This window comes from Lates calcarifer, linkage group LG5, assembly GCF_001640805.2.
Source record: "Lates calcarifer isolate ASB-BC8 linkage group LG5, TLL_Latcal_v3, whole genome shotgun sequence".
NCBI classification, from domain to species: Eukaryota; Metazoa; Chordata; class Actinopteri; family Centropomidae; genus Lates; species Lates calcarifer.
This window is the reverse complement of record NC_066837.1, coordinates 15,751,185-15,766,543: the sequence shown is the minus strand read 5'-3', so window position 1 is coordinate 15,766,543 and position 15,359 is coordinate 15,751,185. Positions and strand designations below refer to the sequence as shown.

Genomic DNA, 15,359 nt, shown 5'->3' with positions numbered 1-15,359 from the left:
GTATTTATTCAGTTGTAATAAATGGAGGACTAAAAACCAAAATCTGCATATAGAGGTCACTGGATCATCACTGGTGAGTGGGTTAGGAAACATAATAATATGTCGGGGGCCCTGTTGCTAGAAGCAGAGAGAGAGAGAGAGAGAGAGAGAGAGAGAGAGAGAGAGAGAGAGAGAGAGAGAGAGACGGGAAATGTCAGTTCCCCGCAAGAACGTCACATCTCGACGTCTCTGTTGGGAAAGAGCTGATAGAAGAGAGAACAGAGAACAGGACAAGTACGCTTCTCCGGCTTATAAAGAGACCAACAGCCGACACAAAACAGACTGGACACGAGGGACAGAGAAGGTGAATGCGCCCTGAGAATGATTTTAAGCCTATATTTCCCCGATCTGCTGTGTGTGTGATTATAACAGTGGATTTTGTCAAGGATGATTCAGTCTCAGGATCATATTTTCTGATGCTTTTATCAGGTCTTGTATGGATTTATCATAGCAAAAATATTTTCAAAATCAACTTTTTCGGACTACCCACTTTTGGAGAACTTTTACGCACAGACTCCGTGTGTTTGGGTGACTACAAACCATTACTACAAGCTTTTTTTTTTTTTTTTTTTTTTTAAGTGTTTTGAAACTTTCTGCGCGCTATTTTACATTTCAGGTTGCACACTAATCCAGTTTGCCCGATTTCTCAAGTGAATCATCGGTATCACATCTCGCTTCTTGGCTGTACCCGTAATAGCAACACAGATCGCTTAACACCTCGCGGACAGACGCTGGTGCCTTCTAAACTGGGGTTTGGTGCCATATATGTTCTTTCTCCATTTGTTTTGAGGAGTTTCTCATCTCTAGACGACAATATTATCTTCCATCTGAAATGCTGCCCCTGTCTCCTCTGCTGCTCCTCGTTTTCCCCGCTGCGCTCTTTGTGGCCGCGCAAGGCGCCGGGGACCTCCAGGGTTTCACCTTCCACAGTGGAAGCGCAGGCTTCGATCCAACAGGTATGTGCTGAATGATGCATCGAGCCATTAAAAACCCACTCGGTCAAATAGGAAAGCTGGACATTAGCTTTCGCCCTTATGCCTGACAAAAGTTTTTACAACCCATTCATATCTATCCTGTCACCGCTAAAAATGCGGCAATTATTGTAGCCAGGACATCAGTCTATTTTACACAGAGTGACAGTCGTGCGTCTGTTTTGAAATATGCTTCCGAAATGAATGTATTGTGATTTGTGATTGCTTTTTTCCTTTGTTTGATTTGTTTGTTTTTTATTTTTATTTATTTATTTATTTATTTTTACTATTTTTCTGCCAATTTGAGTAAGATGGAGTGAGCTGCCTCATTTTCAAGCATTTCTGTTCAACAGGCAGCTCATCTTGAGAGAACAAGAGGTCTTTGTGACCCCTGCATGTGCTGTCAAAAAAAAAAAAAAAACAACAGCTGTCCTGCTGTTGTTGATAACAACACAGGACAGCAACACAACACAACAGCATCTGCTCACCTGTGGAAAGGGTTCTCAGATCATATGTGTGGACACACACACACACACACACACACACACACACACACACACACATATGCACATACTGTTCAGAGGACCTTTGCATACATCAATGATATTTGATAGCCCATCCAGCTGAGAGGCCTCCTCACTGTTGAGAAATGTAAGTTTCATCAGCAAACAGGGGATCAGTGTCATTGCTCTTTGCATTGGTGGTACACATCTCGTGGCTGTGGGAACAAGCAGAAAAACATGGATCACTCTCACAGTTTGTTGCTCTCAAAGGTCTTCTTTTTTCTGGATACTGATAATGTCGAGCAAAATAGTAGATCATCAAAAATCTTTACAATTTATTGCCATTACAATCTTGTGAAAAACAGTTTGTGTCTGTTATGTAACTATACATGCAGCATACAGCAAGCAAAGAAATGATGAGTCATTTTAGGTCATTCCACCTCCTACTTACTCAGTTTGTGTTGTTCTTTCTGCATCTGCAGAAACCATCTACCATGCACACCTGATGCTGGTAGCATAGTGACCCATGTAGCAGGATCATCTTGCACTGTAGCGTACGTCTATGATCTAGTGCTGACTTTCATTGAACATGGACCAGTTGTAAGAGGATTTACTCCACATAAAAAATACTACTACCTCTGAAATCAGTCAGTATTTGTGCAACAATGTCCGTGACATTAACAGCAGAACTGTTAGAAATAGGAATTTACATTTTTTCCCATAGCTTTATTCTTCCTTACATTGTGGGTGGAGAGTGGCTAGTGTTACTGTGACTGGCTACGACAGTGGGTTTAACTGGCAAACCTTTGACCTCCGGTCCCTTGAGCTCCGTGGAGCACCAAAACAGTGGAGTCACAGAGACAAATATGGGCTCTGACTCAGTAGACTGACAGATGATGGAAAGCTGTGCGTCATCTTCCCATGCATTAGTGTTCCTGTATTATACTTAAGCCTGGAACACACTGTACAATCTAAAGCCTATTTACAATATTTGATTGGGACATGACGACTTTTCCAGAGAATCTTCATTGCCATGAGACCGAATGCATTCCATAGATAACACAAACATTGTCTTGTAGTGTCCTGGAGTTTCTCAAACTTTTTTTTTCACAATAATGCAGCATAAAAATATGGTATGTTTGTCTACAAGTGTAATGTTTAAGTGCTTGTCATTAAATGTCTTTTGTTAATATGCAGTTGGTTGAAACTGCAAAAGTCTGCCACTGTGCTCCTGCCTTTAGGGCACATGATTTTGTCCACTTAAACAAACAGTAACTTCACTGACAAAACTCCTCATTCTCTTGACTCAGTGGCATTTACCTTCTATCATTAATCCTACAAATAAATAACTGTACTGTAATAAGTACTGAGAGCTCTGGTTACATTCAGGCTCTGGTATGATGCTAATGTTGAAAAGGTTTAAACTGTAATACTATTCTTCATAATGCTGGTAAAAATGCTTTGAGTGACTGATGAAAAGACTGGTCAAATGTGATGTATTATTTCTACAACAAACATTGTATAACAACAAATTGATTGAGTTTTATTGTTGTCCTTGGAAACTACAGTTAACAAAACAATCTCACCTCATGGTTCATTTAGTAAATGAATCTTGAGATGAGATTGTTTTTCAGTCAATTATACTGATAATGCAGTTGGTTTAATGAGCATATTCATTTGGTTTAGGTGGATAGGTATTTGGGGGGCAGTTTAAGCTACAGCAAACCCTGTAAAGTACCTTTTGATAAACATACAATAAATAATTTCTGGCCCAAGTTTCACTTTAAGAGAAACTGAAGCCAGTGACTTCTCTCATGTACAGTGATAAGCATGTGAACTCATTCTGTTGCTCTCAAAATGACATTATACACTGTTAGCTGTATGAGCCAAAACAATCACATTCACTACTGAGTATAGATGAAACAATCTCCCATTGTATTTGCTCTAAGAGTAGCAGTTAACATACACAAAAGATATTGTTTAGTCTATAGATCAACGTAACTCATCAGTTGAGCTAGACTGATAAATAAATGAAAGGTGCTTCTTGGATATGTTGAGTGAAATTATGATTATAAAATGTTATTGCCTTCCTGACCCATGTAGATCCCTGCATGATGGTGTCTCCACCATGTATGAGCGAGGCAGATCGCTACAGCCTGGAGGCCCTGCGGAGCATCCATCAGATGATGGATGATGACCAGGATGGAGGGATCGAGGTGGAGGAGAGTGTGGAGGTACAACTTGCTCTTAATGAAATGTTTACCCCATTTTCTTAGCTGTTGTAAATCCCAATGTGTGTATGTTCTTGCATGCAAGAGACAGACTGAGTGAAGCAGTACAACAACAGCTGTACTGGCTGGTGGTAGAGTCAAATGCTACTTCAAGGATAGCAACGGTTTAACTTTTGCTTTTGGCTCTGTGACAAAATTGGTTTGGACTAAAAGAATACTGGAACATTGGTGACCTTCACAGTCATGCTTAAGAGTATCCTCTTGTTTCCTGACCTCCAGCTTCCCCTATTCCTCATTGAGTTTGTTATAGTTGTCACAAGCATCTTGAAATAAAGGACAAAATATTTGTCAAATTTCAGTCATTAGAATCAGTTAATTGTGTAAAACAACATAAACCAATAACTTACTAAATATCACAAAATTATGTTGCAAAGTCATGTTTGATATGTGCAGACCCATAATATATTGCAGTTGTTAATGTATATTTAATGCATGTAAACATGTTTATGTACATGTGCGAATGTATTTTTTTGTGTTCAGTTTAATATTTCAGAATGACTAATAGCAAGAGCATTAAAGTATTTTGTACAGAGAGGCTGTGGGTCTCTAGTTGTATATGACATTGGTAGTAAACCCAGGATTCTAGAATGCCTTTGCCTTCCAGAATGCAGTGCAGGGATACAGTATCCAGGGGCTCAGGTTGCAGTTGCCATAGAAACATCAGAGGAGGGGCCTGGGCTCATCAGAACACAGCCCAAAGATTCCTCCAGCCATCATATGAAGCTGCCGTTTACAGCCAAGGACACATTCCAAGACAGCACTAACACACACAACCACATACACGCAATCACTGAAGTTTGCAATACACACCCTTGCTTCGGCATCCATTCTAAATAAATACGGAGCACCCACTCCTTATTCCTAGTTTGAAATTCAAGTACAAAACACACCACAGCACCCACCCAATTTATTTTGGACAGGGAGGCTGAGAGTTTGTGCTCGGCTAATGTTACTGTATGTGCTAGTGACCCCTAACCTTGCTCGTCAAAGTTGTGTCTGAGAAAATCTTCATTCCTGTATCCCTCCATTTTTGCAGTTCATTATTGAAGACATGAAGCAGCAGCAGACCAACAAACATAGCAACCTGCACAGAGAAGACCAACACATCACTGTTGAGGAGCTCTGGAGGGGCTGGAAGTCATCTGAGGGTGTGTGTGTATGAGAGAGGGAGGGAGAGTGTGTGTATGTGTTTTTTCCAAAGGTATCAAGCTCTGCTTTGTCTGACTTCTTGTCTCTGTTTGTCTTCTTTCCTTGCCTCAATTTTCAGTACATAATTGGACTCAAGATGCAGTGCTTCGCTGGCTGAAGGAGTTTGTTGAGTTACCACAGTATGAGAGAAACTTCAAAGACTTTAAGGTCAATGGAAACACTCTCCCCAGGTGAGAACAGCCAATGAGGATGCTATAGTCAACCAAGTCAACCAAACTAACTCTCTTGTGTACTGCTGCAAGAGTAAGTAATTGTAAAAACAAGTCAGTTGTTGTCAAGAGTCATACCAACACACTGAACACGTACTGCCTGTGACATCTGTGTACAGGATTGCAGCTAATGAGCCTTCATTCCTGAGTGTCCAGCTGAGGGTTCAGGACCAGAGAGACAAACAGAAGCTCAACATCAAAGCTCTGGATGTAGTATTGTTTGGGCCACCTACACGTACGAACACTGTCTTCACACTGTCTCTGCTCTTATGCTTCTTGTATCTGTTGTATCTAGTATCGTATCGGTTCCTACCTAACAGCTTTCCCCGTTTCCCCAACTTTTTTTCCCCAAGATTTGATGGACAACAGTTGCCATGCGCCCACTGTACCATCTAGCTCAGAAAGCTCCAGTAAAAATCCTTAATTAAATGTTTTTTTAGACATAATAAAATAGTAATTGTTAATGTTATTTGTAACATCCCTGCCGTACTTGTGCAAGAAAAGTATAATCTGGTATACTGAGTGAAGTATGGTTGGATGTGGAGGGGTCTTAGAGGCTGAAACATTTTGTCATGGGAAAGTTAGTTTTTAAATTACTCAACTTTACGTGTCCTTAAAAATTGCCCTTTATTACCCATTATACCATTTATTATGATTCATTTATGATACATCCACCATTAATAATCCATCCACTCCACCATAGGCCCTCCACATAATTACATGAAGGACCTGCTGCTGATTGTGTCAGTGGTGATGGGAGTTGGAGGCTGCTGGTTTGCCCAGGCCCAGAACAAAGCCAGTAAAATCCACATAACCAAGATGATGAAAGATTTGGAAAGTCTTCAGAGGGCTGAACAGAGCCTCATGGATCTACAGGAACAGTGAGTACGCTGTAGTTTTTCTTTGTCTGTCACCTGCTGTGCATTATTTAAATGACTTAGTCTTGTTTAACCACACCACTCACTTTTTCAGACTGGAGCGAGCCCAGGAAGAGAAGCGTAATGTCGCAGAGGAGAAGCAGAACCTGGAGGAGAAGATGAGGGATGAGATCATAGGAGCACAGGAGGAGGCTCACCGTCTGCACGAGCTGAGGCAGGGAGCTGTCACTGAGCTCAGCCGCCTCCGATATGCAGAGGAAGAGCTAGAACAGGTAAATGCTACACAACCAGTGGAAACAACTTCACATTTGCACCATCTCTGCTGTAATTTCAACATGTGAAAACAAGTTTTCACCAATTCTTGAAAGCACTGATGTTTACCACTTGACTAATGGCATCACCTTAGGTCCTTGGGGCACTGAAGCAGGCTGAAAAGGACATGCAGGCAAGCTGGACTGTATCAGAGGCTCTCCAGCAGTGGCTGCAACTGACGCATGAAGTAGAAGTCCAGTACTACAATGTCAAGAAACACAGTGCAGAACTACAGCTTGCCACCGCCAAGGAAGAGGTAATGCATGAGGATAAGAGACAAAAGAATAATTTAAATACACGGAAAATATTGGGCAACTTTTTATCTTCATCCTTTTATGCATCTCAGTTCAGTTTTTCATGACTGTGTCACTGGTGATAATGGAAAGGCATTTGGAGTGATTGGCTCTGGATATAGACCTCACCTCTACTGACTCACCAACTTCCTGTCGACTGACCAACAGCCTATACTTCCTTGCAGGCAGAGAGGATTAAGAAGAAGAGGAGTTCTGTACTGGGGACTCTCCATGTCGCCCACAGCTCCTCTCTAGACCAGGTTGACCATAAAATCCTGGAAGCAAAGTGAGTCACAAAATTACCTGTGCAGGTTTTGTCAGTGCACCAGTAAACTTGTTATATGTTATGTATGTGACAAACATCTTTGTGTCTCCAAAAGGAATGCCCTATCTGATGTAACAGCATGCCTACGGGAGCGCCTCCATCGCTGGCAGCAGATTGAGCACCTCTGTGGCTTTCCCATCATCAAGAATCCTGGTCTAGCAAACCTCACTGCTCAGCTCTACTCAGATTCATTGGCTTTGGGTTTCCCCAGAGCCACCCAGCCATCTTGTTCATGCCATAGCTCCGAACATGGATCTATAGAGGATCTGTTAGAAGACCCAGCTTCTCCAATCTTACCACAGATGCCAGGTAAATAATAGGAATTGTGAATTTTTCATTCTCATCAAACCATTCAGTGACACTTGGATCATCTGCAATTGTTTTATTTCTCCATTTATCACACGTCTATATGTTGTATATATCCAAGGGATGTATAGCATTAGTAAATACTGTAAAAAAAATCTGTGTGAAGAAGTACAAAAACAGAGAAAATAGAAAGAAGGGGTAAAGGTATTGTGACTGAATAGTGTTAGCATGTTAGTGGTTAGCTAACCAGCCACAGTAGTTTACCAACTAGCCCTATGAGAAGTCCCTACATCATCAAGCTTCTAAAAACAATGGTGAAACTATTCATCCTTGGCTTTCCCCCAGTTCCAGTTCCACCAATGAAGCGCTCTCCTCGAACACGGGGATCCACCATATGTCGGCCACGTCGTCCTGGTGTCATCACTCAGCCACCAACTGCCATGATCTCCCCAGACCCTGACCTTCTCATTCCCATCCGATCCCCTTACCCATGCTTTGATGAGGAAGATGAGCTCTTCCTGAAAACTCTAAAAAAACAGTATGTCTTTCCACCAACTTTTAGTGGCGACTTTGTTTTTACATGGTCTCAGCAAACCCTGTATTGATAGGTTTGTTCATTCCTTGACTCCTTCCTTCTTTCCCTCTTTGATTCTTTGTCCCCTTTTTCTTCCTTTCCTTTCTCTCACTAATAGAGACACCCAAGAGATTTTCTCAGAGGCTGATTATATCACCTCAACTCCTCTCAGCAAAATGTTCCGTAGTCCCGCTGTTGACCCCTCCTCTCGAAAGCTCTATCATGATGAAACTGAGCTGCTTGCAGACAGCTCCATTACAAAGCCTCTGAGTAATGAAGTGGAAGCTGTTGAATCTCCAGTTCGGAAAATTTCCATAGATGAGCTTGAAGCCTCTGTAGATGTTACCTGCAGGAAGATGGCAAAAGACAAAGTGCTGGATACGTCTTCCGAAACCCCTTTGAAGATGTCCAAAGAGGAGTCTTTGATAGAAGCTATATCCAGGAAGATATCCAGAGACAGGATGGACATTCCCATGGATGTTACTGTTAGAAAGTGTCTTGCCAGTGAGTTGGATGCAGAATTTCCATCCAGGAAAGTAGAGAGAGATACCATGGGGGATTTGATGGACACTGCTTCAAGGAATATATACAGAGAAAAAAGTGATTTACCACTGGATGTGAGAAAGCTTCTTTGGAATGAATTAGAAGCACTGACAGATCAACAGACATCACGGAAGCTATCGAGAGATATGATGGGGGCTTCAATGGACAGCATCACAAGAAAGATAATAAGAGACGATGCTGAGCGTCCATTTGACTCAGTTTCCAGAAGACTTACAAGAGATTCAATGGGAATGTCCCTAGACACGGGTTCTAGAAAGCTTCCACGCAATAAAGGAGAATGCCAGCTTGATTCCTCTGTGAGGGCATTAGCAATAGACAAAATGGTTGAAACCACTAGAACACCACCAAGAAAGATATCTAGAGATGAATTGGAGTATAGTACAGATACTGTTTCCTTAAAGTTGCTACCCAGAGAGAGATTTGATGCACTTATGGATACCTCATCTTCTGCAGAGAAGCAAGAGTTTGGTTTAGAGCCATCAGCAAACAGGAGGATACTTAGAGATGAACTTGAGATGTCTGCTGGTTCTCTCAGAAGGAGAATACCAAGAATGCCAAGAGAGGATATTGACAGTTCCATAGACAATCCCAAAGGAAATATTTGGGATAGAGTTGATATTCCAATGGAAATACCTAAACAATCGATACTGAGGGAAGAGTTTGAAGCATCTGAATCAAGTTCATCTCCAGGTCAAATTGGACAGCCAGACCTTATGGTAACTTCCCAGGTGCCATGGAAGTCGTCATCAGACCTTTTCACCGTTGGCCCATTGAGCCAGCTTGTGTATGATGGAATCCTTGAGAAATCCTGCAGCTCCATGACAACAGCCCCAACCAGCCTCTCTGCCTCAACACCTAACCTCCCTCAGAGCAGGCTGCTAGCGGAGATGGAGCCACCTTTACCACCACCAAGGGTGACCTTCCAATCTCCTGCTTCACCCACTGAAACTAGAGATGAGAGGAACAAGGATAAGGAAAAGAGCAAGAAATCCCTGAAGCTTAAAAATCTTTTTAAAAAGAAAAATGAGTCAACTCCAGAGAAGCTTCAAAGTGGTCTTCAGAAACTCTGACAATCAGTTGATATTGTATATTCAATCAGCTGATATTTTCTTTTTTTCCTCTTTGCTAATATTTTATTGAACCAGAAAACTGAGTTTCAGAATCTTATTGAAGATATCAAGTAGCAGTTTTAGAAAACATAATCTTACTTAAAACTTTTCTGACATTTCCATAATATCAACATAAAAGTAGAGTAAGAGAAATGGTATATTGATGTTTCCAGTCTCTGAGCACTGACAGAGTCACAGTATGATATCTAATGCTGAGTGTAAAAAGAATTAAAGATATAGTACATTTAGGCATATAAGTCAGTTGCATATGTAAGGAAATCAATATGACACTCAGTAGAGTTTTTACATAATTTATTTTATATTTAAAGATGATTTCTTTCATTAAGTCTTATGTAGACATATGGTTGATACCATATTTTAGGTGTAGATTTTTTGATGCTTTGCCTATGGTTGAAGGATTAAATGATGTTTAATCAGATGCTGCTCTTCTGTATAACAGAGGCAATGCTTGAATTTGATTTAAACCTCCAATGAAGACACTTATTGCAGTAGAAAATGAATGGATTCTATTCTGAGAGAAATGTTATTAAATTTAGCGATGTCTTGATAACAGTATTTTCCCCTGATCTTGATTTGAGTCATATGATATAGGGTATGAAATAGAGCATAGTCTGACAATTTGTAAACTTTTCCACACAACTGCATAGTGTACACATAAATATTAGTAAGACTACTGAAAGGCACTGAAAACCTAGTTTGTTAATTAGCTTACTGTGAATGATGGAATCCTACATCAACACTAAATTTAGAGCAACTACAATCAGCACTAAGTAGATTAGCCAGTTATATTTTAGATTTGGACTGGGTTTTTTTTCTTCTTATCTTTACATTTGATTGTTGCCTGATTTGTGCTTGATTTGAAACCAACATATGTTTGACAGCTGAGTAGGTTTGCACTCCATTATATAACAAAAAATGTTTCCCTTAAATGGTGTCATGTAATATTTTGCATAGATTGTCCAAAATCAATATGGAAAGAGATGGATCAATGTAAATCTGTTGTAGCAGAGAGCTTTGGACAGAGTTTTAGACAGCCTCTTTTTATCTCAAGAATGATCAAAAGTTTGAATGCCATTTTACAACCAACATCAGCACTTTTAAGGAGTGATTCACTTGCAAAATGTTGCTGAAATTACATTGTTCACTAAGGCGTGTGCTGTTGCAACTGAAACTGCTGGCTGCTTCGTATTTATTTTGTGCACTCTACCATTCACTCACAGACACCTTGGTCAAAGCATAATGGTGGTATTTTCATGAAGTGCAGTGGGGCATTTTTAACATTTGGTGAACCAGTTACAAACAAATAGTCTACAAGTTTGCAAATGGATCAGGCTTTACATTATAAATAGTGACACATTTATAAAAGAATCCTCTGTGATCCCGATCCTGTGGATCAGCTTTGGACAACCAAAGTTTTATTTAAAACATTCATCCTGGATCTTAAAAATGCTCAAGTTTACTTGCTAAAACAGTAAATGTGAAAATACTGTTGCTGTTTTCTTTTTTTAATGAGTGCATTTAAATGCATATTTTCAATGCTTGAATTGTTTGTTTATGGAGGATTTATGTTTCTTTTATTGTTTACAGGCATAAAGTCAATGCCTTGACTAGTTTAAAAAAATGTAGCTTTTAATTGATTTTAAAAAGACTTATTGGAATACATTTTTAATACATCTTTAATTTCTTTGTTTGACTGTCAAGTGTCAGGAATATATGAATAAAATGTTTTCCCTTGTCTTAGATGAGGACAACTGCTGAATTCTAGTATGAAAAAAATATTTCATGTGCTGTTGTCATCTGCTGATTTATTTAACAACTGGTGATAGAAGAAATAAATAAGGTCAAATCTGAATGTTAATCGCAGTTTAACAGTGAAGTAGTCCTTATATTATGATTATTATGATTATGAGTTGAAGAACAGAACCTTCATGCTCAGCAATAGGGAAACTTTGATGGGTGATGTCTTTGTACAAAAGACAACTGATTGAACAGAACAGCAGTGTTAACAGTAAGACTTAGAATTACAGAGCCACAGTATAATTCAGTTTGGAGTGTTGAACTGTAAGATCCAACTCTTTTGTTTGAATCTTTGATGCATCGCATTATCTTTCCACTAGAGGTCAGCTGAGTTTCACCTGGAGACTGTCTCAGTTACAGGTCATTATGGTCATGGTTATTGTACAGTATATCTTTCTTTTCCTTTTAATTTGCCAATAAAAGAAGTTTAATAAATTTTCAGAGAAGCAAAGAATTAATTAAATAATTCATTTTACACCAAATGAAACACCTAGAATGAAAAATACGCAAAATATTTTGACTGGTCAGAAGTTAAAATGCACAATGCATATACAACCATATTAAGCATATTATTGAACTAGGAGTTAACCAAGTAAAAGAAATGCTCACAATATGCTAGCTCACCCTACAGTTCAAATACTGTTCCATACTGTTCAATACTGTTTGTACATAGGTATATTCACGTGTTTAATAGTTTGATTAATTGCTTTTAATCAATAATGCAAGTCTATTTTGATAAAACACAGAGAAGCAGTACCCATTATGAGATACATTAAGTTCTAATGAGGTTATGAATACCTGTATTGAGTATTGTTGTTTTCAGTGTGACTGTCAGCCTCTTAAGTTCATTGTACTCATGTACTTGCTCACTCACTCGCTTGGTTTAGCAGGAAGACTTGAAACACAGAACACACATAACAGCTAAAAGAAAGACAAGAGGAAATGGCAAGTTAAACTCTGGACCTGAATTTGAAGCTTTTGGTTTTAAACTCATTTCATGCTGTGTGATGTCTTTGAAGACCCCCTCTTCTGTCTGGTCTCTGCCTACTGGTGTGTTTGTCTGTCTTGAGCCCAGAACACAACATGTGTTGTATACACACTTTTTACAAACTTTCAGCTGCATCATTCTTTCCAGTGTTGGCTGGTAGCGAAAACCTCTACTACACACTTATGGTCAATAAAGTTTTCTTTCTTAACATGCTGTTGTAGAAAACTGAATCTCCCTGAATTATTTCATACATTTACAGTCAGTCATTTGCACTCACTGTTACCTGAATTTCATCAAAACATATCACAGGAAAAAGGAACCACAGATGGAAAGTGGAATAATAATTTGTTCATAATAGCATTCAGCTAGTAAGTGCATAGATTTAAAATGTAATAATAACAATAAGTTAAGAGTCAATCAAGAGTTAGAATCCTTAAAATATTCCACAAGTAAAACAGTACAACAAATTCATATTACTTGATGATAACTAATCAAAATCAAAATAAAAAAATATGTAAGCTGTAAGATGCAGGCCAAAGGAACAGCGAATTTTAAAAAAATGTGAAAATGTGCCTGGTTGATTATAAACCTGATAACAAATTAGCCACAAAGCTTGTGCTCACTCACTTGGTGGTCTAAGAACACTGACACTGTGTCTTAAACCACAGGACATACATGCAAGAATACAAAGCTACAAGAGGAAATGGCAAGTTAAACCGTTGACCTGATTTTGAACATTTTTGAAATTGAACTCATTTAATTCTCTTTTCTTTCTGCTTTAAACAAAGTAAATGTGCCTATGCTATCCATCCTCAGTCTAATGGTGTGTTTGTAGATCCTTAGCCCAGAACACAACTCGGGTTACACACATATCTTCATCCTGAGAAATAAATTGACATTTACCATTTAGAATCATTAGCTTACTATTGTGCTGTTATACTGCTAATGAAAACATATGATGTTGATACAAACATCCTACTGGTGGTTACCTGACTCTGTCTTGTTAGTTCTCTGGTGTCAGGTATTTTCTGATGAATTTGAGGTTCTTTACCTGCAAAGAAGGCAGCACAATTTCAGAGAAGCACCCAGTTGCACACAATATATACACAAACATAGCAAATGTATGTCAGTTTTTAAAGTCTTTAAATTAATGATATAATAGATTTTTTTAAAGATTACTCCCCACAAAGACTGTATAAAACACTTAAAAAACAATACAACAAAAAATATGAGATAAGAGAAAAACATGAACTAAGGATTACGAAAGCACCTGTGATATGAAAGTAGGTACCTGTTTTCTGACAGAAGTGATAAACCAAAATGAAGGAGAGGAAAGAGGAGAAAACAGTGAGGGCTGGCGAGAACATCACCATCATCCAGGATAGGTTGGGAACGCTGCTTGAGTCAGGGCACAGTCTGGAATCTGGATCAAATACACATGTGGATTACTGCATTGTCTCCCATAGTCAGCAAGACATTTTAAAACCTTAATTATCACTACTATGATGTTTGAGTTGTAACATGCTTGATATTCATCTTGTTCCTAGACTTTTTTAAGCTCAGTCCCATTTTACAATTCAGTAAAATATGTGTCCTAATGTATTTAATGTTAAAGATGGTTATCATACTATGTAGTGATCACCCACATGGTCCAATTCTGTACATACGGTAGATTAACATAAAAAGAGAAGTCAGACCCGAATACTTACTCAATAGGATCCTTGTTACATTGCCATAACTGTAGACATTTTTGGAAGTGATGTATTTTTCATCTTCCACCTTCATCTGTTCAGTCCCACAGTAGTAGAGACCCTCATCAGAATCAGTGATGTTCATGATCAGCAGGTCATAAGATTCAGAGGAATGGTTCTTCAAAAACTGAAAACGAGGGAACGTTTGTGAGGCTTTAAGAACAAGAGCGGGCTGGTTCTCATGAGAGCAGGTCCGGTACCACAATATGTATACTCCTCTTGATAATTTGCAGTCACAATAGAGAGTAACATTGTCCCCTGGTCTGACGGTCACCTCTGATACCGATCCAAGAATCTGATCACGACTGCAGGAAACAACTCCTAAAATACAAAACAAAAAAGAAAAAAATCAGTAAAAGTAAAAAAAAAAGTGATCAGTGTAATGCAATTTCATGTTACAACAAATACAGTTTAATCTGCAATTCAATATCAGTGTAGAATGTACGAATGAGGTCATTTTCAATTAAACTGAAACTTTATCTTGATAGTTTCAGGATAAGTTACCTGAGAGAAAGATTATAAAAATATGCCACCCATCCATGTGTACTGATGACCAGGGCTGAAAGAACACAGGTTATGACAAGACGTAACATCTTACTGCACAGATACAACAAGCACAAACATGTCCTTTAAAGGAAATATAAGTGGTGATTGGCTAGTTGAATGGCACATTGTCCTCTGTGGGATTTTTTTTTTTTCTTTTAGTGGGTAATCACAGACATTCAGATGCATATAACCACATAGAGGGTAGATGACCCTCATGTAATGCAAAGCTATGAGATAAAAGGATGTTTGTACAGTGTAGAGCACCATCCTTTTCTCAGACTCAGTTGCCATATAGTCCACTGTATAATTGTATATTGTCAGTTTATTGTTGACATTTTAAAAGATCAAACATGACTAGTTTACAGTAGCAGCTGTTTTAAACAGTCGGACAAGAGCTCTGCACCATTTAGCTTATCTGTACTAAACACATGGGTAAACATTATTGTAACTTGATCAGATGCATTTAGATTCATGTTTTAATTTCATTTGAAGTAAAATATCTCAGACCATTGATGAAATCTTTTTAAACTGTTACCTTCAGAAAGGTTTTATTATTTTGCACATGATGTAGTCATCAGACCATGACCATATGAAAAGTATTGTTCTCTTGTCTATACTTCACAGTATCTGACAGGACATAACGCCTCAGAGGATATCTGCCTGCTGCCTGAGG

General features: G+C 38.9%; 2 protein-coding genes across 4 annotated transcripts; one reads left to right on the top strand and one right to left on the bottom strand.

The window, feature by feature from the left end:
- The first annotated feature begins 176 nt into the window (after window positions 1-176).
- On the top strand, window positions 177-12,597 carry LOC108896441 (stromal interaction molecule 2). 3 transcript variants are annotated; one of them, XM_018695583.2, is made up of 12 exons: window positions 181-995; window positions 3,617-3,747; window positions 4,841-4,952; window positions 5,072-5,183; window positions 5,342-5,457; window positions 5,926-6,103; window positions 6,195-6,372; window positions 6,507-6,668; window positions 6,891-6,991; window positions 7,086-7,339; window positions 7,682-7,874; window positions 8,029-12,597. In XM_018695583.2, exons 1-12 carry the CDS (start codon window positions 872-874, stop codon window positions 9,542-9,544), a joined length of 3,177 nt encoding a protein of 1,058 aa, XP_018551099.1. In that variant the 5' UTR covers window positions 181-871; the 3' UTR covers window positions 9,545-12,597. The 3 variants fall into 3 exon arrangements, with proteins under 3 accessions (XP_050926618.1, XP_050926619.1, XP_018551099.1); XM_051070661.1 differs by lacking the exons at window positions 7,682-7,874; window positions 8,029-12,597 and having other exon boundaries at window positions 177-995; window positions 6,874-6,991; window positions 7,086-7,232; XM_051070662.1 differs by lacking the exons at window positions 7,086-7,339; window positions 7,682-7,874; window positions 8,029-12,597 and having other exon boundaries at window positions 179-995; window positions 6,759-6,894.
- Window positions 12,352-14,765, bottom strand: LOC108896443 (uncharacterized). Its single transcript, XM_018695585.2, has 5 exons — window positions 14,645-14,765; window positions 14,099-14,461; window positions 13,681-13,812; window positions 13,379-13,440; window positions 12,352-13,269 (listed from the first exon to the last, which is right to left on the bottom strand). The coding sequence occupies exons 1-5, from the start codon at window positions 14,679-14,681 to the stop codon at window positions 13,207-13,209; spliced, it is 657 nt and encodes a 218-aa protein (XP_018551101.1). The 5' UTR covers window positions 14,682-14,765; the 3' UTR covers window positions 12,352-13,206.
- Between the last annotated feature and the right edge of the window lie 594 nt (window positions 14,766-15,359).

Excerpts from the sequence above, each read along its gene's own strand:
- LOC108896441 (XM_018695583.2), top strand. The coding sequence starts at position 872 with ATGCTGCCCCTGTCTCCTCTGCTGCTCCTCGTTTTCCCCGCTGCGCTC. Across the intron at positions 4,953-5,071 it reads GGGCTGGAAGTCATCTGAGG|TACATAATTGGACTCAAGAT; the intron begins GTGTGTGTGTAT and ends CTCAATTTTCAG. Across the intron at positions 6,373-6,506 it reads CAGAGGAAGAGCTAGAACAG|GTCCTTGGGGCACTGAAGCA; the intron begins GTAAATGCTACA and ends GCATCACCTTAG.
- LOC108896443 (XM_018695585.2), bottom strand. The coding sequence starts at position 14,681 with ATGGATGGGTGGCATATTTTTATAATCTTTCTCTCAG. Across the intron at positions 13,813-14,098 it reads TGTAACAAGGATCCTATTGA|ATTCCAGACTGTGCCCTGAC; the intron begins GTAAGTATTCGG and ends TATTTGATCCAG. Across the intron at positions 13,270-13,378 it reads AACTAACAAGACAGAGTCAG|GATGAAGATATGTGTGTAAC; the intron begins GTAACCACCAGT and ends TTTATTTCTCAG.